This window comes from Lampetra planeri, chromosome 34 (genome assembly GCF_965212315.1).
Source record: "Lampetra planeri chromosome 34, kcLamPlan1.2.h2, whole genome shotgun sequence".
In the NCBI taxonomy this organism is placed as follows: domain Eukaryota; kingdom Metazoa; phylum Chordata; class Hyperoartia; order Petromyzontiformes; family Petromyzontidae; genus Lampetra; species Lampetra planeri.
The window spans coordinates 11,058,455-11,084,970 of NC_136140.1; the positions used below are offsets into that span (position 1 = coordinate 11,058,455).

The 26,516-nt window shown below is 54.4% G+C and overlaps 1 protein-coding gene across 1 annotated transcript in view; it reads right to left on the reverse strand.

Moving 5' to 3' along the window:
- The window catches only part of LOC144730151 (peroxisome proliferator-activated receptor delta-like), a 40,659-nt gene extending 17,013 nt beyond the window's left edge, over positions 1–23,646 (reverse strand). Inside the window, exons 1-3 of the mRNA XM_078610737.1 lie at positions 22,844–23,646; positions 2,213–2,296; positions 149–426 (exon numbers count right to left, since the gene is read on the reverse strand). Coding sequence (XP_078466863.1) covers positions 149–426; positions 2,213–2,296; positions 22,844–22,895 — 414 coding nt within the window. The 5' untranslated portion in view covers positions 22,896–23,646. The remainder of the gene's footprint in view (positions 1–148; positions 427–2,212; positions 2,297–22,843) is intronic.
- Positions 23,647–26,516: the final 2,870 nt, after the last annotated feature.

Consider the following 26,516-nt stretch of genomic DNA (forward strand, 5'->3'; position numbering starts at 1 on the left):
ACAACACCACCACCGCCGCCACCACAACAACACCACCACAACACCACCGCCGCCACCACAACACCACCGACGCCACCACCACCTCCGCCGGCACCACCACCGCCACAACTGCCACCACCGCCGGCACCAGCACCGCCGCCTGCCCCACCTTGCACCCCTCGCAGGCGTGGACCCCATAGTGGAAGCCGGAGGCGCGGTCCCCGCACACGCGGCACTCGATGGGCAGCGCTGCCACCCCCAGCGCCAGCACCGGCACCTCGGGGGACGTGCGCGGCGTCGCGTGCGGCGGCGGCGCCGCGCCGAGATCAGCGTAGCCGGCGTAGGCGCCGTAGCCGGCGTCCTGGCCCTCGACGCTGCCGAAGTCCGGGCCCGGCCAGGGCTTGGAGGGCGAGTCGGCAGGGGTAGAGAAGGGCGCGGAGTCGGACTCTTGTGAGGAGACGGAAAGGGAGGGAGACACAGAGAGCGAGAGACAGAGAGGGAGACGGAGAGGGAGACACAGAGAGCGAGAGACAGAGAGGGAGACACAGAGAGCGAGAGACACAGAGAGTGAGAGACACAGAGAGCGAGAGACACAGAGAGTGAGAGACACAGAGCGAGAGACACAGAGAGTGAGAGACACAGAGAGGGAGACAGAGAGAGGGAGACGGAGGACATCGCAATCAGCACCACGGACAGCGCCTGCAGGACACCTGGTCACGTGGACACACCGCAACCCAGCAGTGCACACAGCACACACACCCCGACACACCCACACGCCGACACACCCACACAGCCACACACCCCGACACACCCCGACACACACCCACACACTGACACACCCACACACCCCGACACACCCACACATCCACACACCCACACGCTGACACACCCACACACCCCGATACACCCACACGCTGACACACCCACACATCCACACACCCCGACACACCCCGACACATCCACACGCTGACACACCCACACACACCCCGACACACCCACACACTGACACACCCACACACCCCGACACACCCACACACCCACACACCCCGACACACCCACACACCCCGACACACCCCGACACACCCACACGCTGACACACCCACATACCCACACACCCACACGCTGACACACCAGCACACAGCCACACGCCTACACACCCACACACCCATACACCCATACACCCCGACACACCCACACACCCACACGCCTACACACCCACACACCCACACACCCCGATACACCCACACACTCCGATACACCCCGACACACCCTGACACACCCACACGCTGACACACCAGCACACAGCCACACGCCTACACACCCACACACCCAAACAACCACACGCCCGCATACTCTGGGCTGCACACCGCTCTGAACATCTCGCGAGAAAAATCCAGAACGAAACAGGAGGATTTCGCCACATCTGCCTGTCGCCTGATGAAGCTAGTTGTAATTACTGGCGAAACGTCGTACTCAGATTGTAAATGTCGTGGCTTTGCTCTCCAACACACCGGTGTGCTGTATTAATAACGAATTGGCACGTTCTCTTTACGTGGAAAACTTTACTAATTGGATGTGTCGGGTGGTGGCAGGTTTACCGACACATTTAAATATTTACGCGATCTAACTCAAAAAACCCTGTATTATGGTATGTGAAGAGTTTTGAAAATAAATTCGGATTTTTTTTTTATTGGGGCAAGAGGCACTGGCTATTGCCATTGTAAATAATTCGGAATATTGGATAATTCGGCAAGGCCAGAGCCCCAAATGTGTCGAATTGACAAGGCTCCACTGTATATAGCTCAGTGGGGCCTGACCTGGTAAAATTATAAATTGTTTAGTTTTATAATGACATCCGGAAGACTTCAGAACACTGTTCCGGGAATTATCGCACAGTGCATCCATTTCGCCATATTTTGTCGAGATAAATTGTATAAACCATTTCGTAGGATAACAGGGGCGTGGGTCACGATAATATTGTTTTTTATGACGCACACAGGCTCCAGTGGTAGTACCTTACACCGCCAATACCCCACTCCACACGAAGCCTGTGGCAGCATTACGGCGAGTGCCGGGGCGAGAAGTGAGAAGCCGCGGCCGCGACGGTCGTGTGTGTGACCGGCAATGTGGAGATGGGACGTGGTGGTGGTGGTGGCGGTCCCGTGGGGGCGGCCGGCAGAGGTCAGGGGGTCAAGGGGTGCGTGGAGGGCGGGGGGGGGGGGCGGTTTCTGACCTGTGCACACGGAGTCGCCCAGGCTGCAGGTCGGACTCACGGGGTCCATGTCCAGGTCCGGCCACCCGAACAGGCCGCCCAGACCTGCGCACGACCAAGGCCACAGGCAGAGAGACGCCCATGTCAACGTCGCGGGGTGACCGGATTCTTTCCACCGCCGCCTCACCCACTCGCCGCCCTCCCTCCCCCCCATGCAGATGCTTCACCCCGTCGGTCACCGCCGATTTGAAGGCGACGTTCTGATTGGGGGGGAGGTGACAAATGCCTGGTCACGTTCGACTGAAATAAAAACCCGCCTGTGATTGTATCCACACGAGGCCGGGGCAATGCCACGCCGCCTGCGGCCAAACCTCGCGGCGACGACGACGTTGTTCTTATTCGCGGTCGGACCGTCAATCTGCGTGGCACAGCAGCAGGCTCCGTGTCCTACCGTGGAATGCCACTGTTACCGATCTGGCTCAGGAGGTATCAGAGAAGCCGTTCGTTAACTCCCAGCGATTACCACGACGCTACAGAGGACACATTCTGCCCAAGTTGCAGTCCTGTTGTCATTTCTGGGGGTGCAGCACTCAATTGCTACCTCACTGCTGTACGCGACCAATATCATCCGTAATGTTTAACATGTAGGCTTTCGCGACCAATATCATCCGTAATGTTTAACACGTAGGCTTTCGCAACCAATATCATCCATAATAGAGGTTTTTTGGGTTAGATCGCGTAAATATATAAACATGTCGTTAAAACCTGCCACCACCCGACACAGCCAATTAGTAAGGTTTTCCACGTAAACAGAACGTGGCCAATTCGTTACCAGTACAGCACACCGCTGTGTTGGAGAGCCAAGCCGCAACATTTACAATCTGAGTACGACGTTTCACCAGTAATTACAACCAGCTTCATCAGGCGACAGCCAGATTTGTGAAGTCCACCTGTTTCGTTCCTCATATAGAGGCGTAGATGTGGTCTTGCGCAAATTGGGGGGGGGGGGTGTTAATGAGTCAACGCACATGATGCATGTGCATTATGCGAGCCCTTTGATCTTGTCCTTCCTGTCCATTGCGTGTATTAAAATAGCCGTACCAACGGTAATCCCTATTCAAGTATGGTGGCCTTTATAGCCATGCATTTAAACAATCTCTTATTTGATGATTCGCTTCCACGCAGCACTAAGTCGGTAGCTTTTCGAATGGTTAAAATTATTTCTATTTCGTTTAATTTCGATAGATTCTGTTGTCTTGGCGAGTAGTAGCTATATTCTTCGGGTCTCTCAGTAAAGTCACGTAGATAGGTAAAAAAAAATAACAACAAAAATCTACGACGTTTCGATCGCAACACAAGAGTTTGTCATCTATATACGTGACTTTACCGAAAGACCCAACGAATATGAATTCTTGCAGTCACGAAAGCTTTAAGTCAACAGTAGTAGCTAGTTTTGCACAGAACTTCAACTTCATCAAAATTAATTGAGTGTCCTTGTTGGCACGCGTGTTCTGCTACTGCTGACAGTTGTATTTGGGAGAATTTAATATTTCTCTGATGTTCTTTTAGTCTCGTGCTGATCATTCGTCTTTTTTGCTCAATATAACATGTACCACACGTGCAGTTAATCCTGTACACACCTTCTGTTGATAGGTTCGGTAATACATCTTTTGTACCAGATTAATTTATGTATTTTACGTACCGTGCCAAATCTGACTCGGATGTTTTGTTTTTCCAAACATCTGGCTAGTTTATCAGTTACTCCCGCAATGTACGGTATTTTGATCGTTTTAATAACTTGGGCAGTTTCAATGCTCATGTTATTTTATTTGGTTTTGGCATTTAATGCCCTGTAGATTTGTGCATCATTGTAACCGTTCATTTGCAGCGCTTCTTTAACATGTTTAATTTCATTTCTGAGACTGTCACCATCTGACACTTTCTTAGCTCGATGAATGAGCGTCTTGATAAGAACAGATTTCTGATGCTTGGTGATGGTGGGACTACATTTAGATAGGCGTCAGTATGCGTTTTCTTTCGGTAAACGCTGTGTGTTAATATAATGAAAGATATTAAGCTTAACCCCAATGAAATTCTCGTAAGCTTTAATGTGACCTCTCTGTTCACGAGGGTTCTGGTCACCGAGTCAATTCAATTACTTGACACTCTGGTAACGAACAATGGTTTAGCCCAAGATATCCCAAGACTAGCTGAACACCTACTTCTTGTGGCAAGGTGACTTCTGTAAACAAAAGGAAGGAGCAGCAATGGGCTCGTGGTGCCACGACCACGGAGCAACTCCGCAAACGCCGCAATCCCCTCCCGGCCCGCGCACTAAACACGCCACCCCGCACGCAGCGCACCCACGTGGTGTCCTGACGGGGGGTTGCCTGGCGCATCGGGGTTTAATCCGAAGGGCCCCTAGAGGGAGAGTCCCACGGTTTCCCGGTGCCAGGAGATTGGCCGACCCTCACATGACAGGTCACATTGCGGTTCCCCTAAATTAGCTTAAAAATGTATGGGCGCAGAAAGAAAGGCTTCCGTGGGCCAACCGCAATGAGGTACATCTCGGAGGGGAGGACGGAGGACGGGACATTTGGCAAGAAGGACACAAGGACAACGGGTGGTCGCCGCCGCTGCCGGCCACAGCCGCCGCCCAGCAGAGGGTGGCATATTAAGTCGGCACAAAGCGCGGGAGCCCTTCCAGACAAAGGGGCAACGGGGGTCGCCGCCGCCGCTGGCCGCCGCCGCCGCAGCACCCGGGTGGGGGGATGATCGAGGGTGGGCGCGTAGGCAACGGGTCGAGGTGTAACGGAAAATAAGGCTCCAGGTGAGGGCGGGGCATCAGTTGAAATCGAAAGGTAGGCGCGTGATTGGCTGCTGCGCGCGCCACGCCCCCCTCCCCCCGGGCCTGCCTCTTCAGGCCGCTCACAGCATCCGTGTGATGCCAGCGAGTGCTGCTGCGAGACAGTGATTGGTCAAGTCTTCTCTCATCCTCCTCCGACCCTCTCAGGGCCCGTGGAACGCCGTGAGTCCAGCTTCGAGGTACGTGGTAGGACGTTTGAGTAGCTGGGTTCCTTCCTGCGAAATATCCCCCTCCAGGTAGGGTGTACTTGCGCCATTAATAAACGTTAGTTCAGAGTATCGGTGCAGTGTGATTTATGTGTGTGTGGGTAGAACCTCGGCGTGGTGTCTGCGGTTGTTGTGTGTTGCGACTGCGCGGCGAGACGATGTGCGCGAGAGAGCGAGTGCAGGGCTGCAGCGTCGGCGCGGTGTTGGTAATTTGTGTAAAAGTCGCGCGCCTGCAGCGTGCCGCGTGAGTAATTAGGGCGTGGGCGAGGTGCGATAAACCCGCGCTCGCGCGCATTGACACAGCGTGTTGACACGGCGACAATAGCGATAAGGGCGAGGCGCGCGCAATTTCGCGCAGCCCTTTAACGCAAGTCTTGGTGTGCCGCAGATTAGAGCTTAACCACCTGCGGGGTACGCGCGCATATTCGTACTGCTGCCGTTTCTTTTGATTAGCGCCGGCATTTGTGTAAAACACGCGCGTGCAGGGGCGCGCGCGTGCACGCCACCTCGTTCGTTGTCGTGGTGGTGGTGGTGGTTGACGTGGGCTTGTAAGAGATAACCCCGGGCGGTAGTGAACCAGTCAATTCGCGATGTCCCTCAGAGAGGGCGCTGGGACGGGGGGGGGGCGATCACCCGATCGGCGGGGGCCCGGCGAGAGGCGGCCGACGAGGAGGAGAGGGGGTGGACGTCGCGCCCTGTCCGCTCGTAGGGAGCGGGGAGGCGAATTTGTACATGGAAGATGTGGAAACAAAAACAATAGGTTCGATCACACTAAACCCTCTGCTTGGTTTAGATATGTGGATGACACATTGGTGGTCTGGCCACGCGGCAAAGATACACTTAACGAAATTTCTAAATCATCTCAACTCGCAAAACCCATCCATCCATAGAAGTATAAGCTGACAGAACTCTACCATTTCTGGATATTCTGCTCGGACGGGGTCGAAATAGTAAAAGAACACACGTGGTGTGCCGCGCCCTCTGGGCACAAGCCTGCCGCGCCCTCTGGGCACAAGCCTGCCGCGCCCTCTGGGCACAAGCCTGCCGCGCCCTCTGGGCACAAGCCTGCCGCGCCCGGTGATCCCGGGCAGCTGCTCCACGCGGAAGATGCAACAGCTGGGTTCGACTCCCCCCCCCCCCACTTTGTTCGGATTCTGAGATATGAAGAGAGCCGGGCTGAGCTTGTCGTGGGCCTCTTCTGGGTTGACTTGGCCTTAACGGAATGCTTCATTCCACGCGTGAGAACACCGTCACTGGCCACGCCTGCTTCGTCCACGCGCAACTCGACGGGGCCCTCGCTAGCGGCACTTGGCCCCGTCGCTCCCTGCGGCTGAATGGGGGGGGGGGGGCAGTGGAGTGGCGAGCCCGCTGGGGGGGGGGGCGACATTGATGTCTTCGCTGGCGTTCCTCAAGGGGCCGTCCATAAATGACGTCACGCGATTTTGGACAATTTTTGACCCCTCTCCCCCTCGTCACACGGCGTAACAAAAAGTCAGACCCGCCTCAAATATGACGTCACAAAGCTCTGCCCCCCCCCCCCCCCAAATAAAATATGCTTCAAATCGCTTTAAACTATTGTCATTGTAGTGCGTATTTAATATGGCGCTGCACTCTTAATTAAGTAGAACGTGTCGTCTATATTTATTTAAAGTTGCGCATTTTGATGTGACGTCACATTTCACAAACCCCCGCCCCCTCGTCACACATCGTCACAAATGTCTGACCCCCCCCCCCCCCAGGTGCGTGACGTCATTTATGGACGGCCCCCAAGAGATGCAGAGGATCACGGGCGATAAGCCTGATGGGTCACACGGTGATGATATGACCGTTCCTCGACGAATCGCCTTACCACGCTGCTTGTTGTTGTAATCGCCAACTTCGTACTCAAATGGTAAATGTTGTCGTGGGTTTACTCTCCAACACAGCAGTGTGCTCAAGTGGTAACTAATTGCCACCTCTTGTTTGCGTGATAAACCTTACTAATTGGCTGTGTCGGGTGGCGGTGTATTGACGACACATTTATATTTACGCGATCTAACCTAAACACCTTTATTATGAGCAGTTGCCCCAACATTCTGTTAAGGCTACACGCAACATCTTTGTCTTCGAGGGGGTGAGTGTGGCGCAGTAGTTAGCGCGCCGCGCTACCAACCCAGCGACCCCAATGCTGATTATCTGAACTGCTCCTCGGCCTCCCTTAAGTCAACTGAGCCTCAAATGAGCACCTGGTGCGGTGCGCAAACATCGCCATTCGGGAGACAAAGGCGGCCGGGGCATGGTGCTGGCCACCCACCTCGCGTGCCATGACGGTCTTCATAGGTGCTACTCACTAACAGCACTTGCCCCAGCAGTCTGTCAAGTCTATACGGGGGATCTTTGTCTATGTGTGGCGGTGTGGCTGTGGTAACGATGACGACGATGATGATGATGATCCGAATCGACGAGAACGCAAAGTGCAGCGAGCACGCAAAGTCCAGCGAGCACGCAAAGTGCAGCGTGCCAGCGCCGGTGTTTGCAGACTCTCAGCCCCCAATCTCCGCGGGACTTTCATCTTTGACCGTCGGGGTTCGAGACGTACGACGACACCGCCGTGCCATGTCGAGGACGAACGATCCCAATAAAGCCAAACACGCACCGCCGTGGATAACAGATGTCAACTACCTCGCCTGGTATGCAAGAGGTCGGGAATTCCATCCCGATGGAGTCTGCGTGTTCTCTCCCCGTAGTCGCGTGGATTTTTCTCCGGTCCTCCAGACTTTCCCTCCACATTTATCAGCAACGTCACACGTTTAGATTATTTGGCTGCTATACATTTCCACGCAATGAGCCACTTTGTTGCACTATCATTTGTGATGGCCAGGTCACTTTTGAAAAAAAAAAACTACGTAGCTCAAGCGGGGCCTTACTTGGTGAAATAATAAACAATGTTAGTGCTTAGTTAAATAGTGAAATCGACAAAAGGGCAGCGTGTGCACACGGTGAGCCTGAGTGGGAGTTGGCCGTTATGAACGTCGGGCAGACGTCCTGGCACAGTGGTCCTCTCCGGCCGGAGCGTCCGGAACGCTGCTCTGGAAAATATAAACTGAAGCAATTTTTTTAAATATTTTACCAGGTAAGGGCCCCACTGAGCTACGTAGCTCTTTGTCAGAAGCGACCTGCAGGCTGTCACGAAGTATTGCTCAACGAAGTGGTTCATCACGTCGACATTTGTAGCAGCCAAATAATCTAAACGCGTGACGTTGATTCTAAATGTGAAGAGAAAAACTGGAGGACCTGAAGTAAAATCCACGCGACCACGGGGAGACAGACACCGCGCCTTTTGGCGTCATCTGGTCCAACCCATGTGAGACTAGGCTCTAAGGAAAGCTGTCTCGGGTGTGGACCAATCAACTTCAAGGACAGTGCATACATTATCAGAGTTATGTTTTTTGTTTGTATCATGACTGCAGGTATTGTGGTCTATGCAAACATGACTCCTTGTAAAAAAGGCATGAGTTTTGTTGCCAGATAGAAGGGTAAAAAAACAATTATTATTATACAGCAGGTGTCAGGGTCGGGATCGAACCCACAACCTCCTCCATACCCTAGTTATTTATCTTCTTTAAAAAAACAATCTGCCCATGTGTCACACCCCCAGAGAGGGCATCACGCACGCGCATGGGGTGCGTGATGCGCCACAGGTTACGAAGAAAAAGAGCGACTGCTCTCGTGGCGACTGCCTGACGCGGGTAATCCCTCCTCCGAGGCAGCCTGGCGGCGCTCGGGCAAATACCGAGTGACAGCCCCTGGGGCGGGAGTCTCGCCGAGTCTCGAGACTCGGTGAGGCTCTCCTGGATAAACAAAGGGCATTATTATTGTTGCTATTTACACTATGAGACCTCCTTTACCAGTGGCAAAATATAGTAATAGGTTTTTACCCTTTCAACTGGTACAAAACTGACACCTTTATACAAGGCATCATGTTTGCAATAACCACAACACAAGCAGTCAAAATGCATTGGCGTCATCTGGTCCAACACCAATGGAGACTAGGCTCTAAGAAAAGCTGTCTCGGGTGTGGACCAATCAACTTAAAGGACAGTGCATATCATTATCATCATGAGAGTTGTTTCTTTTTGTATGCATTTTGACTGCTTGTGTTGTGGTTATTGCAAACATGATGCCTTGTATAAAGGTGTCAGTTTTTGTACCAGTTGAAAGGGTAAAAACCTATTACTATTGTTGCTATTGTTACGTAAACCAGCATACAGGTACGATATTGGGTTTAATTCCACCTGGGCCTGTTTGAGTGAGGGACACCTGATCACGCCCGGCCACACCACGTCCAGGATGCCTCTCGGCATGGCCGTGGCTGCTCGTCGCGCGCCAACCAACTCCCCGTGGGCTGCCAGCGAACCCGAACCAAGTCCCCGTGGGCTGCCAGCGAACCCGAGAACCACCACTGGCGAGTGAGAAGCGCAGCCCACGGTTGGCGCGGGCCGGCGAGGGACGCGAGCGCGCACGCAACGGGCACGACGACCGCGATGGGGTTCTCGCTGCATTGCCCATCGGGGCCACAGGGATCCCACCGTACAGCTGCACCCACGTGGTGTGACGTAGGAAGATCCACGTCGTCACTGAGCCGTGACGACGTGGATCTTTCTCAGAAGATTCACCTGGCTATCACAAATGATGGCTTTAGGGAAGTGGCTCGCAGTCGCTTGATCATTTTCAGCAGCAGCCCAATACCCTCGAACGCGCAACGTTGACGTGGAGGGAAAAACCGGAGGACCCGGAGGATAATCCACACGACCACGGGGGTTCAACCCACGACCTCCGGTGGACCGGGCGAGGTCATCAGCGTCTCGCCAACGCGGCGCCCCCGCGGTCAAACATCCCTCATGGCTCGCGGGTGAAGCCCAATCCAGCAGTGGATTGACCAAGAGCTACAGCAGCCTATAATTAAACCGCACGGCGCACGGACAGAATGTGTCCTCTGTTATCGTCCTACAGCCTTGCTCCTATACCCTGCGAGGCTAAATGGGGAAGCTTCGGCAAAGTAAACCCTGCTAACCTGCAGCCGGTTTTACCTGTCTAGTTTTTTTTGTCGTTGTTGTTGATTTTTTTTTAAATTGCCTGTAAGCGTGAAGTTCCACAGCGGGCAAGTTACTCGGTCCTCCGGCGACGCGAGGCTCGCGCGTGCGCCGGGGGCCCCGTGAGACTCGGGGGTCCGAGGCTGCCCTGCGAGTGACAACAGCCGATCCGATCATTGTTGTTGGCCCACATCCAAAAATGCTGATTTTGTTGGACTCGTGCCAGATGATGCGGCCCCCCCCGTGTGTCTCCCTCCACTGCTGGAGCAGCCCCCACCATTCGCCGATTTGCCAACCCGTGGAAGGAGATTGGCTCGCGGCTCGCTGGGACTCACAGTCAGTCCGCCGCTGTTGCCGGTTCCATCTCCAGGCGCGGCAGCTAAAGGTGGTGCAAGTTGATTAAACACCGCCCATCGTCTATGTCCAGCCAGAAGTAACAGTGGGTGGTGCGCATTGGTGGTGGGATAAAGTGTGGGCACTCTCTCTCACCGCTCCCAGAATGCCTGAAAACAACAAACCCTGCGACACATTCGGGACACTTTTTTTTCTTCTATTGGATCCAGTCCCAAATTAAAAACCCCCCCTCCCTCCTCCCCTCCTCCCTCCTCCCCTCGTCCCGCCTCCCTTCCTCCCCTCTCCCTACACCCTCCCTACCCCCCTCCCTCCCCCTCCCTCCCTCCCCCCGCCCCGCCCTCCCTCCCCCCTCCCGCCCTCACGCCCTCCCTCCCCCCCGCCCTCCCCCCCCGCCCTTCCCCCTCCCGCCCCCCTCCCGCCCCCCTCCCTCCCCACTCCCTCCCCCCGCCCACCCCCTCCCGCCCCCTCCCTCCTTCCCCCTCCCGCCTCCCCCCCACCCTCCCGCCTGCAACGTCACACCTGAGTGGCATTCGTCTCGGTCCATCGAGACGAGTTCCCGTGGCGCTGCGCTAACAATCAAAGCGGACTGCGACGGAATCACCGATCAATGTTGCTGATATTAGCCAATCAGATAAAGGGAGAGGGGGGGCGTGTCACAGCAATTTATCGATCCGTGAATGGATCAGCGCTGAACCCGCAAGTTAGATTAGCCCCTGGTAGTTTGTTGACGCGTCTTTATGACGGTTCGACCGAGTGGTCATCGATACAATGAATCTCGATTAATGGAGCGAGGGGGGGGGCGAATCTCTGATCGGTGGCTTGGTTTGGGCTTGTTCGATCGTAGCGCTCCACGCCAACGCCCCCCATCGTGTTTCGAGACTTTCCATCTCAGTGAGAACCCAGTCCTGTCGGCCCCCCCCCGCCCGCGCTATCACGGCCCAAATCAGCCGAGTTCTGGTGGCCACAGTGGAGGGGTGGGCAGGGGGGGAGAGAGAGCGCGCTGAGGATGAAGCGAGACCAACTCGCATATGATGATGATGAAGAAGAGAGAATCCCCGAGGCCGGATGGCTGTGCCAGTCGCGCCGTGAACCCTGCGACCTTTCAAGGGGCCGATCGCGTTCGTGCGCTCCCAACAACTCGCAGCAAACGGTCGACGAGCCAGACGAGACCCAGAAAGTGGAAACTTGCAGCAGCAGCAGCTCGCTCGCTCTGCGTGCTCAAAACGAACGCTGCTGCCGCCGCCGCAACGTTGATGTCGGGCAAGCCGGCAGGTCGATGGGACTATGAACCACGTGTTGGGTTTCACTGTAACTACATATACCACGTATGCACGTGGGGGACACACAGCGGGGCCTTGCTGATAACTCGCCGTCTATCTCGGTTGTTGATACATTCGTTACAAACTGCTTCTTTGTGTTTAGTTTGTTCTTTCTCCCGCACCACCAATGAGCACGGTTGGCTATGTAGGGTGCGAAAGAAGTTCAACATACATACATAGACTCACACAGAGGCATACATCGACTCACACAGAGACCCATAGACTTACACAGAGACCCATAGACTCACACAGAGACCCATAGACTCACACAGAGACACATAGACTCACACAGAGACCCATAGACTCACACAGAGATCCATAAACTCACACAGAGATCCATAGACTCACACAGAGGCATACATAGACTCACACAGAGACCCAGACTCACACAGAGACCCATAGGCTCACACAGAGGCATACATAGACTCACACAGAGACCCATAGACTCACACAGAGACACAGACTCACACAGAGACACATAGACTCACACAGAGACACACACTCACACAGAGACATAAACTCACACAGAGACACATAGACTCACACAGAGACACAGACTCACACAGAGACCCATAGACTCACACAGAGACACAGACTCACACAGAGACACATAGACTCACACAGAGACACACACTCACACAGAGACATAAACTCACACAGAGACCCATAGACTCACACAGAGACACAGACTCACACAGAGACCCATAGACTCACACAGAGACACAGACTCACACAGAGACACAGACTCACACAGAGACACACACTCACACAGAGACATAAACTCACACAGAGACACATAGACTCACACAGAGAGCCATAGACTCACACAGAGACACAGACTCACACAGAGACATAAACTCACACAGAGACACATAGACTCACACAGAGACCCATACACTCACACAGAGACAACATAGACTCACACAGAGACCCATAGACTCACACAGAGACCCATAGACTCACACAGAGACCCATAGACTCACACAGAGACACAGACTCACACAGAGACCCATAGACTCACACAGAGACACAGACTCACACAGAGACACATAGACTCACACAGAGACACACACTCACACAGAGACATAAACTCACACAGAGACACATAGACTCACACAGAGAGCCATAGACTCACACAGAGACACAGACTCACACGGAGACATAAACTCACACAGAGACACATAGACTCACACAGAGACCCATAGACTCACACAGAGACAACATAGACTCACACAGAGACCCATAGACTCACACAGAGACAACATAGACTCACACAGAGACACATAGACTCACACAGAGAGTCGTTCCCCCCGTACCTCCGATTAGCATGGCCGGCTACGTACGGTGCGAAATAAGTCCACATACATACGGCTCTACCTTGACTTTCGTCGCTTCGCTCTTTCGGCCGTTCTCAATCATCACCACTTTTCATATTTCGTCCACGCGGCTTTTCTCTTTCGTCCGATTTCATCCCCAAACCTTCCACGGCGTTCGAGCCAAGCGCCGTCTTGTTCGTTCAGTCTTTGACGAGAGGTCGTTCAATGAGCATCTCTTATATTTGTGTTCATTCATATGTTATTAATACTGTACTTACTTCTGTGATCATACTGTAAACGATTCAAATTAATGGTTGTGATAATAGTATAATACTACAGTGTTCATAGTTATTTTCGTGATTATAAAACGTGTACAGTATTCATACTGTGCTTATTTTTGTGATTACTGTAAAATACTTATTTGAGTGCTTTTATATATTCATAACTAGCTTTACTATCCGACTTCACCCGGGACTTGGAATGTTGTCTAGGGCTAATTTCATAATCCCTTCTATTTCACTGAAAAACCTTGAAAAAAATTGATGCTTGCAAGAAAGAAAAAATCCGAAACTAATCAACTTAACTAAATCGGATGTTTTTCACTTAAGGAAATTCAACCTTAACCCACTTTATACGCAAGGTCGATTTAAGCAAGTCGGGAAGGGAATGACGTGGCGAGCTGAAAATAGTCGCGTTCGCTTAGAACTTCCAGACAAAATAAAGCTGTATTCTTGGTTCTTTCGGTAAAGTCACGTTGAAGGGAAAAACAATAAAATTCTCATGAGGTTTCGATTGCAACACAAGCAATCTTCATCAGGTGTGAAAACCACAGCAAGAAAATTTGAAAAAAGTGAGAATTTTATTGTTTTCTTTTTCTTATTTTATTTTTTTTCCCTTCTACGTGACTTTACCGAAAGAACCAAGAATATGAATCCCTGCAGTCACGAAAGCTTTAAATAGAAATGTAAAGCGTAAAGCTGTGCAAATGTTATGGCGTCAGGGCTCAGCGTTGGAGAGTTTTTGCTGCTTCACACAAACAGATGCATCTTCTGCTTTATGTTGAAGAGCTGAAAATAGCCGCATTGACTTAGAACATCGGGACGGCTATGCCGCGCATTTGTGCGGGATACACGGCCAACGCGGAGGGTTTGGGGGAAGGGTGGGTGCGTGACGTCAGCAGGCACACTGCGTGACGTCAGCAGGCACACTGCGTGACGTCAGCAGGCACACTGCGCGACGCTGCCGCATGTGGGTGACATCACAGATGTGACGTCACCGCTCACTTGCTGTGCAAAATATATCCATTATTGCGCCCCCCCCCCCCCGCCAAAATACAAAAGTCTATTTTTATACTTTTTGCATTGTGTACAGTCTGGAAGCTACCCACTTGCCAAATTTCAAGTTTGTTGCATGTTGGGAAGTATGCTAAACATTTCGAACAGACACACATATTCACAAATTTACCTTTTAGATATATAGATGGGTCCTAAGTGTGGTGATAGTGAAGCTAAAAGAACCCGTAAGGTTCTAATTTGCAAGAATTTGCACGCATGTGTTACGTCGTCACTGTAGTACCTGGTGCGGAGTGCGCGTTTTTCGCCGCCAAAATAAATTTGCAAGAAAAAAAAAGTCTCCACTTTGACGTCCGTCCATGCTCTGGTCCCTAACCAGGGCGAGGTGTTCCTGCACACAGTCGTCATGGACACAGCTTCCAACACGTACAGGGACCCCCCTAGTCCCCTCCCTCACCAGGACCCATCCTTCCCTGACTCCCAATCTCCCCGCGTCCCACCCACCCAAAGATCCCCCATGTAGCCTGTGACAGACTGTCGGGGCAAGTGCTGTTAGCGAGCGCCTCTGAAGGCCGGCACGGCACACGAGGGGGTGGGTGGCCAACACCACGCCCGGCCGCCTTTGTCTCCCTAGTGGCGATGTTTACACACCGCACCAGGTACTCATTTGAGACTGAGTCAAGCTAGGGGAGGCCTAGGACCGGTTCGAGATAATCCTCACCGGTGTTGGCCGTGAGCGGGAATCGAACTCAGGTTGCCGGGTTCGTAGCGCAACGCGCTAACCACTCACCCTGCCACACACACCCTGCCACACACACCCACCCACCCTGCCACACACACACACCCACCCACTACGCCACACACATCCACCCACCCACCCCGCCACACACACACACCCTGCCACACACACCCACCCTGCCACACACACCCACCCTGTCACCACGTCACACACACACCCTGCCACACACACACACCCACCCTGCCACACACACCCACCCTGCCACACACACCCACCCACCCACCCTGCCACCACGCCACACACACCCACCCTGCCACACACACACACCCACCCTGCCACACACACCCACCCTGCCACACACACACACCCTGCCACCACGCCACACACACCCTGCCAAACACACCCTCCCACCCACCCTGCCACACACACCCACCCACCCTGCCACACACACCCACCCACCCTGCCACACACACCCACCCACCCTGCCACACACACCCACCCTGCCACCCTGCCACACACACCCACCCACCACGCCACCCCCACCCACCCACCACGCCACACACACCCACCCTGCCACACACACACACCCACCCTGCCACACACACCCACCCTGCCACACACACACACCCACCGCTACACACACCCACCCTGCCACACACACACCCACCCTGCCACACACACCCACCCTGCCACACACCCCACCCTGCCACGCACACCCACCCTGCCACACACATCCACCCTGCCACACACACCCACCCTGCCACACACACACCCACCCTGCCACACACACACCCCCTGCCACACACACCCACCCTGCCACACACACACACCCACCCTGCCACACACACCCACCCTGCCACACACATCCACCCTGCCACACACACCCACCCTGCCACACACACACCCACCCTGCCACACACACACCCTGCCACACACACCCACCCTGCCACACACACACCCACCCTGCCACACACACACACACCCTGCCACACACACCCACCCTGTCACACACACACACACCTTGCCACACACACCCACCCTGTCACACACACACACACCTTGCCACACACACCTGTGGAATTCGGGGGGCTGTTTGTCTGGCGACCAAAGCCGAAGGGAGAAAAACATTTTATGACACCGGTCTGGTGCCGGAGGAGAGAGGGCGTGGAGGAGGAGGAGGCAACTCAGCTGTCCACTCAGCCACGTGTCCCCCCCCGGGTCATTGTGGGGGTTGGTGTCGTGAGGGGTCGAGGGTTCATCATCAGCCCCTTCCCTTCTCCCGCATCCCCCTCCCCCCATGAATCTTCTCCCCTCCTCCATCCACAACCCCAGCCACAGCAGCGCCCCTTTGGAATTCACAATGGGCGTGCGGGCATGTTGCTTCCTTACCATATCGGTCTCTCCACGTAAACAACAACAACAACAATACACGTACAGTCTTCTTCTCCTATAACGCGGTCGAAGATTCCTTCCTGAAGAACACCGCCTTATGGACACATCGCGTTACAATACATAATAAACAATGCAGGGTAAAGCACGGTCTGCGATAACGCGTGAGATGGGTAAGCAGGCCGACCGACCGAAGAGGCGCGTGGGTAGCATCTAGAAGCATCCAGCAGTATCCCAGTTCCTCGTGTGATGACGATGACGCTACACTGAAGCAGCCGTACCACCGCTTATTCCTACTCGCGCGACGCGGTTCCATTTGCTCGATCGCGTAACATCCAATTCGCATTCGCGTCATGAAAAACAATGTGTTGCCCGATACATTCCTCGTCGCGTTATATCCGATTCGCGTTCTGAAAGCAACAACGGCATGCGACTGTTTTACGCAGCCCACGAGCCGCACATTCTTGTGGGAGCGCGTACATCCCAGCGGCATTAAGTTCAACCACGTGGCACGCGCTCTGAGCTGCTTGCGACTGCCCCGTAGGCCGACTTTGCTCAAAAGAAGGTGCACAACGCACTGCCCAGGGGGCTCCCACGCCTGTGTCAAACGGCGACGACGGCGACGACGGCGACGCTCGTTTCAAGCTTTCACACTGGGAGGCACGGGCGCCTTGGGAATGGGAATGAGACGATTTCTCGTCCGCTCCTTCGCGGTGACGACTGGCCACGGGATGAGAGCGGAAACAGGGGGAACATAGACATGGATTAGGGAGAGAGGGGATAGAGAGAGAGGGGGTAGAGAGAGGGGGTAGAGAGAGGGGGTAGAGAGAGAGGGGTAGAGAGAGAGAGGGGGTAGAGAGAGAGGGGGTAGAGAGAGAGAGGGGGTAGATAGAAAGGAGGTAGAGAGAGAGAGGGGGTAGAGAGAGAGGGAGTAGAGAGAGAGGGGGTAGAGAGAGAGCGGGTAGATAGAGAGGGGGTAGAGAGAGAGGGAGTAGGGAGAGAGGGGGTAGAGAAAGAGGGAGTAGAGAGAGAGGGGGGTAGAGAGAGAGGGGGTAGAGAGAGAGGGGGTAGAGAGAGGGGGTAGAGAGAGGGGGTAGAGAGAGGGGGTAGAGAGAGAGGGAAGGGATAAGGAGGAGAGCAGAGCGTGAAATCTTTCATTTAAACGGGGGGGGGGGGGGGGCACATAAAGCAAAACATTGGAAAAAAAACAAAAAAATACAAAATAATGAAAGAAGCAAAGTGCCCACTACACCGAGCATCTTCTTGTTTCCTCTGATCGTAGAAAAAGAGACGAAAGCGAGGTGTGCGGTGTGCGGTGTGGAGGCCGCACGGCCAGAGAGAGAGAGAGAGGAGGGAAAGAGAGCCGGCCACGTGGAAGCGCCCCGGTTCAACTCCTGGTTGGGGCGGGGTGGGGGTGGGTGGTTGACTCAGGACATCGTCCTTCCCGACCAGGGGATGGGGGTTGTCGTCCCTTCGATAGACTCCGCCACGCCCCCGCCATGAGAATGTGGAATGTCCATGACTGGTTCGTGGGGCTGTAAACCGAGAGGCGAGCCACCGTCACGGGGCTGATGGGTTTGGAGCAGCGAGGTCACATCGCGCTCGCCGGACTGCCAGCTGCAAGCGGCACGCGAGCGAGGAAGGAGAAGTTGGGTCAACTCTTGCGGATGCGATGGGGAGCCAAGGACGGCTGTCTGGCTGCCTGGCTGGCTGCCTGGGAGATTTTGGTCGTTCCAGAGGGCGTGGGGTACCACGTGTCAGCCCCTCACCCCCCACACTCCCACACCTCCCACCACCCCACACTCCACCCCCACCACCCCACACCCCCCACACTCCACCCCTCGCGCGCCGGGTGCCTGAACACGGCCGAGTTATTTTTGTCTGCGCGGCGCGTGACAGATTCCCCCCCCCCGCTCCCTACTGCACCCCGCCCCTCTGTCTGTACATTCACTGCCTTTGTGGGGGGGGGGGGGCGGTGGGTGTGTTGGAGGCACGCGTGGTCGTCATTGGGTCGACCACGTGTGTTTACGTGTGCACGTGTGTGAGAACACGTGTGTGTGTGTGCACGTGTGTGATATTGCACGTGTGTGTGTGTGCCCGTGTGTGAGATTATGCGTGTGTGCACGCGTGTATACGTATGTGTGTGCACGTATGTGTGAGAACATGTGTGTATACGTATGTGAGAACACGTGTGTGTGCACGCGTGTGTGAGAACACGTGTGTGCACGTGTGCAAGATTACGCGTGTGTGTGCACTGTGTGAAAAGCGCGTGTGTAGGTGTGAGAAGACTCTATATGCATGTGTGAAAACGTATGTGTGGGCACGTGTGTGTGAGACACGTGTGTGTGTGTGCACGTGTGTGAGATTACGCGTGTGTGTGCACGCGTGTATACGTATGTGTGTGCACGTATGTGTGAGAACATGTGTGTGTATACGTATGTGAGAACACGTGTGTGTGCACGTATGCGTGAGAAGACGTGTGTGTGCGCGCACTCGTGTGAGAGTGTGTACGCCTGTGCACACGTATGTACATATGAACACGCAGTTACACGTATGTCTAAGCACACACACGCGCACATGTGCGTGTGAACACGTGGTTGTGTTTGCACCTGTGTATTCACGTTTTAAATGTAACTCTGTGTTGACACAGGTGTGTGTGCAGGTTTGTGTAAGTCGACTCAGCCTCAATTAGTACCTGGTGCAGTATTTAAACATCGCCACTAGGGAGACAAAGGCGGCCGGGCGTCGTTCTGGTCACCCACCCCTTCATATGCCGTGCCGGCCTTCATAGGTGCTCGCTAACAGCATTTGCCCCAACAGTCTGTTCAGGCTACACGGGGGATCGTTGTCTTTGTGTGTCTCTGTGTGTGTTGTGTGTGTGTGTGCGTACGCGTGGGGAGTGGTACACACGCGTGAACACGTAGCCTGTCTGTGTGTGTGTCTATCTGAGTGTGTGTCTGTCTGTGTGTCTTCGCCGGTTGGAAACATTTAGGCTGGCCTGCCTACGATCCATCCTGGGTTTAACCAGGCTGGATTGCGTGAGGAGCTCACAAATCCTTGAAAGATCTGGGCAAAGTCCCATCGGTGAGCTCCTCCGGAAGGCAAGGCTGCGTTGGCTGGGTCATGTAGCTCGCATGCCCAGCAACCGCATGCCTAAACAGCTATTGTTCGGCCGGATCGAGGGGGCTAAACGGGCGCGGCACGGGCTGGAGAAGAGATGGAGTGACGTGGTATAGGAGGACGTGGAGCTGAGTGGACTTGCCGATGACTGGTACCAGCGGTGTCAAGATCGGCCTCTGTGGAGGAGGCTCGTGAAGGACGCTACTGGGCAGTTGGAGGCTGTCGCCCTCCAACAACAACGGAGGGCGGAGGAGCGACGCTCACAACAACGAGCGGAGCGCCAGGTGGCTAAAGCACAGCAAGTTGGCACAGTAGGGGGCACAGGTGGTGCATCAGTCAGTTATCTCAGTCAGTCGACCCGTGGCACCTGGGTCTGCCCCGTGACCTCCCGCCAGCGGGCGTTCGACACTTCACGTGGCCTCAAGGTGCACATGGCCTGGCACAAGCGTCGTGGTGACGTCACCGCCACTTAGTGGTGAATGGCGGTTGTTGTTGTGTCTATCTGTGTGTGTGTTTGTCTGTGTGTCTGGCTGTGTGTGTGTCTGTCTGTATGTCGTGTGTGTGTCTATCTGTGTGTGTGTCTATCTTTGTGTGTGTTTGTGTCTGTCTGTGTGTGTGTCCCCAATAACCCTTTAGTGACTTTGCCCAGGAGGTCAATGTGCTCTTGAGTAGACGTGGGAACACGACCTGACCCCCCTCACCCCCCTCACCACAGAACCCTCCTGAACCCGCCCCCCAACCAAACCCCCCTAGAACTCCTAACAACCCCCCCCCCCCTTAGCCCCCACCTCATCTTGAAACAAGAAAGATTTCAATCAGTGCGCGGCGTCGTGCTATAAACGGACGGTTCAGAAACAGGGACACGAGGAGAGCGGGGATGAGGTGTAAATCGTCGCCACATCAAACACGTGAACAAACACGTGAACAAACACGCGAACAAACACGCGAACAAACACGTGAACAAACACGCGAACAAACACGCGAACAAACACGCGTGGAGCGATGGTGAGCGGTGATGGTGATGATGGTGGGAGAGTTTGATGCGCACTCCCGGATGAATTGGAGTAGCTCACGAGCGAGGCGTGCGTCTCCCTCTCGCTCGCCCTCGCTTGGCGAGCGAGAGGGAGACGGCGGGAGGCGTCGTGGTGGTGGTCGAGACGAATGACGGAGCAGCAGCAGCAGCCAAAGGCTGTCACGCATCAGAGAGGGGCCAGCAGAGAGCGAACCATGTCGAGGGGGAGATAGGTCGCAGGGTCGTGAGTGGCAGCGGCTTGGGTAGGCCTTCATCTAGCAGTGGATGGACCATGGCTGCTGATGATGATGATGATGATTAACCGAAGCGCTAGAGCTGTGATAAGTATGGTTGGCTACGTACGGTGCGAAAAAGTTCTACATACATTCAGCAGTGGATTGACCATAGCTGATGATGATAACCGAAGCGGTGACCATGGCTGACGATCATCCCCCAACTCCCCGAGTGCATGAACAAGGCAGCGACATTTCGGGCGACGCGCCACGATCTGAAAGTCCAGGCTCAAGCGACACTCCCGACAAAGACCATAATGATGACGATGTTGATACAGACTCAGACACCTGAGTACAGGTGTGGCGTGTTCCAAACCCAGGTGTGTAGATACCACAATTCAGGTGCATGTGTGTGCGCGCGTATTGGTGTCACGAATATCTTGAACCGGTCCTGGGCCTACCCCTAGGTGGACTCAGCCTCAACTGAGTAACTGGTGCGGTGCGTAAAAACATCGCTCCTGGGGAGACAAAGGCGGCCGGGCGTGGTGTTGGCCACCCACCCCCTCGTGTGCCGTGCCGGCCTTCATAGGTGCTACTCGCTAACAGCACTTGCCCCAACAGTCTGTTAAGGCTACACGGGGGATCTTTGTCTCGTGTGCAGGTGTGTGTGTGTACACGTGTGTATGATATGAGCAGGGTGTTTACACTTGCCCGAACAACGGACTATTAAGGCTACACGGGGGAATCTTTGTCATTGTGTCACACAAATGCGTGTGTGTAGGTGTGCACACACAGGTGTGTGTGTAGGTGTGCACACACAGGTGTGTGTGTAGGTGTGCACACACAGGTGTGTGTGTAGGTGTGCACACACAGGTGTGTGTGTAGGTGTGCACACACAGGTGTGTGTGTAGGTGTGCACACACAGGTGTGTGTGTAGGTGTGAAAAGAGGTGCGCTGATGCGGTGCAGGTGTTGGAGGCAGTCGCCCTCCAACACAAACGGGGGGCAGAGGAGCGACGCTCACAACAACGAGCGAAGCGACGGGCGGATAAACGCAGCGAGTTGGCACCCTAAGGGTCAACAGGCGGACGCATCTACCGGCCATGTCAGTGAACCCACACAACACCTGGATCTATCCTGCCAGCAGACAGCCTGTAACACTTTACGTGGCCTCTAGGTGCACCTAGCCTGGCACAAGCGACGTGGTGACGTCACCGCCACTGAGTGGCGGCGAACAGCGGCTTTTGTGAGCGTGAAAGTGTGTGTGTGTGTATGTAGTGTGTACACACTACATACACACACACACACCTCGTACACACAGCCCTGCACACTTACCCTTTCTCACACAACTGCGAACTCACACACACACACCCTTACACGAACACACACGCACCCTTACACGAACACACACACACCCTTACACGAACACACACGCACCCTTACACGAATACACACACGCGTCGGCACACCTGTGCGCGCACCTGCACGCACACACACGCGTACCTGCACGCACACACACGCGTACCTGCACGCACACACACGCGTACCTGCACGCACCTGTACACACACACGCACCTGTACACACACACACATGTGTCGGCACACCTGTACACACACACACGCATGTGTCGGCACACCTGTACACACACACACACGCATGTGTCGGCACACCTGTACACACACACACACACGTGTCGGCACACCTGTGCGCGCACGTGCACACTCGGCCACGAACCTGACAACTCGGCTCCATCCCCAACCACGGTACACATGTCAGCCCAGTTCATCGCGTCTCCCCGAGGCCTGCCGGAGGTGGGACGAGCCGGAGGTGGGACGAGGCGGCAGGACGAGAGGCGACGAGGGGGTCGGAGCAGCGCCACGGTCGCGCCTGACTCCCGGCCTGAGAACGGCGAGTGAGTGCACCGCGTCCGTGCCGTGCGTACAGTGGCGGCCAGCGAGCAGGGGGGGTGTGGGGGTGCTGAGCGGGTGGGTTGAGCTGTGTTGGGGGGGGGGATGGGCGAGAGTGGGTGTGGGTAAGCTGCTGTGAGCGCGCGTGTGTTTGTGTACGAATGCGTGTGTAGGTATGTGTGTGTGTTTGTGTGTGTTTGTGTGTGTATGTGTGTTTGCGTGTGTGTGTAGGTGCTCGCTAACAGCACTTGCCCCTACAGTCTGTTAAGGCTATACGGGGGATCTTTGTCTTTCTGTTTGTGTGTGTGTTCGTGTGTGTTTGCGTGTGTTTGTGTGTTTGTGCGTGTGTGTTCGTGCGTGTGTTTGTGTTTGTGCGTGTGTGTGTTTGTGTGCGTGTTTTTGTGTGTGGGGAGCGGTAGTGTAGCGGTTAGCGCCCTGCGCTACGAACCTGGCGACCCGAGTTCGATTCCCGCTCACGGCCAACACCAGTGACGAATATCTGAACCGGTCCTGTGCCTCCCCTAGGTCAACTCAGCCTCAAATGAGTACCTGGTGCGGTGTGTAAATATCGTCACTGGGGAGACAAAGACGGCCCGGCGTGGTGTTGGCCGCCCACCCTCCCCCTCGTGTGCCGTGCTGGCCTACAAAAGTGTTTGCTGACAGTCCGTCCACTTGCCAAACATCCCGTGAAGGCGATGGGAGGTGTGCGATTGCACTGTGAACCCTGTGACCCGGGTTCCATTTCAGTGGAAAATGCGAGCATAACCTTTCCTGGGACACCCCTAGGTCAACTCAGTCTTAAATAAGTACCTGGTGGGGAGGTGTGGGGGGGGCTTTGTCTTTGTTGTGTGTTTTTTTTTGTGGGGAGCGGTAGTGGAGCGGTCAGCGCGCTGCGCTAAGCACCCAGCCGCCCGAGTTCGATTCCCGCTCACGGCCAACACCGGTGACGATTTTCTGAACCGGTTATGGGCCTCCTCCTAGGTCGACTCAGCCTTGAATAAGTACCCGACGCAGTGTGTAGTAAACATCGCCACTGGGGATACAAAGGCGGCCCGGGCGTGGTGTTGGCCACCCACCTAACAGCACTTGCCCACAGCACTTGCTAACAGCACTTGCCCACAGCACTTGCTAACAGCACTTGCCCACAGCACTTGCTAACAGCACTTGCTAACAGCACTTGCTAACAGCACTTGCCCACAACACTTGCTAACAGCACTTGCCCACAACACTTGCTAACAGCACTTGCTAACAGCACTTGCCCACAGCACTTGCCCACAGCACTTGCTAACAGCACTTGCCCACAACACTTGCTAACAGCACTTGCTAACAGCACTTGCCCACAGCACTTGCTAACAGCACTTGCTAACAGCACTTGCCCACAACACTTGCCCACAGCACTTGCCCACAGCACTTGCTAACAGCACTTGCCCACAGCACTTGCTAACAGCACTTGCTAACAGCACTTGCCCACAACACTTGCTAACAGCACTTGCCCACAGCACTTGCCCACAGCACTTGCTAACAGCACTTGCCCACAGCACTTGCCCACAGCACTTGCTAACAGCACTTGCCCACAGCACTTGCCCACAGCACTTGCTAACAGCACTTGCTAACAGCACTTGCCCACATCACTTGCTAACAGCACTTGCCCACAGCACTTGCTAACAGCACTTGCTAACAGCACTTGCCCACAGCACTTGCTAACAGCACTTGCCCACATCACTTGCTAACAGCGCTTGCTAACAGCACTTGCTAACAGCACTTGCCCACAGCACTTGCTAACAGCACTTGCCCACAGCACTTGCCCACAGCACTTGCTAACAGCACTTGCTAACAGCACTTGCCCACATCACTTGCTAACAGCACTTTCCCACAGCACTTGCTAACAGCACTTGCTAACAGCACTTGCCCACAGCACTTGCTAACAGCACTTGCCCACATCACTTGCTAACAGCACTTGCTAACAGCACTTGCTAACAGCACTTGCCCACAGCACTTGCTAACAGCACTTGCCCACAGCACTTGCCCACAGCACTTGCTAACAGCACTTGCCCACAGCACTTGCTAACAGCACTTGCCCACAGCACTTGCTAACAGCACTTGCTAACAGCACTTGCCCACAGCACTTGCCCACATCACTTGCTAACAGCGCTTGCTAACAGCACTTGCTAACAGCACTTGCCCACAGCACTTGCTAACAGCACTTGCTAACAGCACTTGCCCACAGCACTTGCCCATAGCACTTGCTAACAGCACTTGCCCACAGCACTTGCCCACAGCACTTGCTAACAGCACTTGCCCACAGCACTTGCTAACAACACTTTCCCACAGCACTTGCTAACAGCACTTGCTAACAACACTTGCTAACAGCACTTGCCTCAACAGTCTGGTAAAGGCTATACGGGGGATACTCTACTCTTTGGTTTTTTCGGTAAAGTCACGTCGGTTAAAAGAAAACAAATACATTAAATCACGACGTTTCGGAGGCAACACAAGCTTGATACAGTACTTTTGATACAGTGACGGTTCCACCTGAAGACGGAAACGTCGTGATTTAATTTATTTGTTTTCTTTCAACCTACGTGACTTTACCGAAAAAAACAACGAGTATGGATCCTTGCAGTCACGAAAACTTCAAATCTAGACGGGGGATCTTAGTCGTCTTTGTGTGTTTTGCCAGCAGGAGTGGACGTGGAGCTGATCCGTCCTCTCTGACGATCGCTTCGTCGTCTCTGCACTGCGGCGGTCGTGAGGCGGTCACCCCCCCCACCTCCCTTCAATCAAACCCGCAATAGCCTGCGTCTGAGGTCAGCTGTTTAAAGTTGCAAGCGATCATGTTGTGATCATCGTTTGCAGCTGCGGTTGGCATCGCACCGCCGCTCCTCCTGATACACCGATGGAGTTCGACCCCCGACTCTGACGCCTGCTGCTGTATACTTGGAATTTGCGGTGTCTCTCTCTCTCTCTGTCTCTGTCTCTCTCTCTGTCTCTCTCTCTGTCCGTCCTCGTGGTCCCATGGATTTTTCTCCGGGTCCTTCTCCGCCCCCCCCCCCTGCCGCCCCCCTCCACATTTAGAATCAACACCACGCGTTTAGGAGAATTTGGCTCCTGCTCTGAATTTCCACTCGATGAAGATAAGTCACTTCTTTGAGCTATCATTTGTGATAGCTAGTTACAGTCAGGAACAGTGGCCTGTTCCTGAAAAAGAGCTCTACACAGCAGCGCAGCAGGGCCCTTACCTGGTTAAAAATATAATAAATATAACACAACTGACGTGCTTGCGTCTGGGGGTGGAATTCCTTTCCAGCTCAGACCCCGCCTGCTTGCCCATCGCCACATCTATATCAGCCTCTTGCTGTAGCTGCTCTCTCGCTGGTTCAGCAGTTCCACTGTTGGATTAACATTTTTCCGCCTGAGGACGAACGCTTGTGTTGCGATCGAAACGTCGGGATTTATTTTATTTTATACCCACGTCAATTTACCGAAAGAACCAAAGAGTA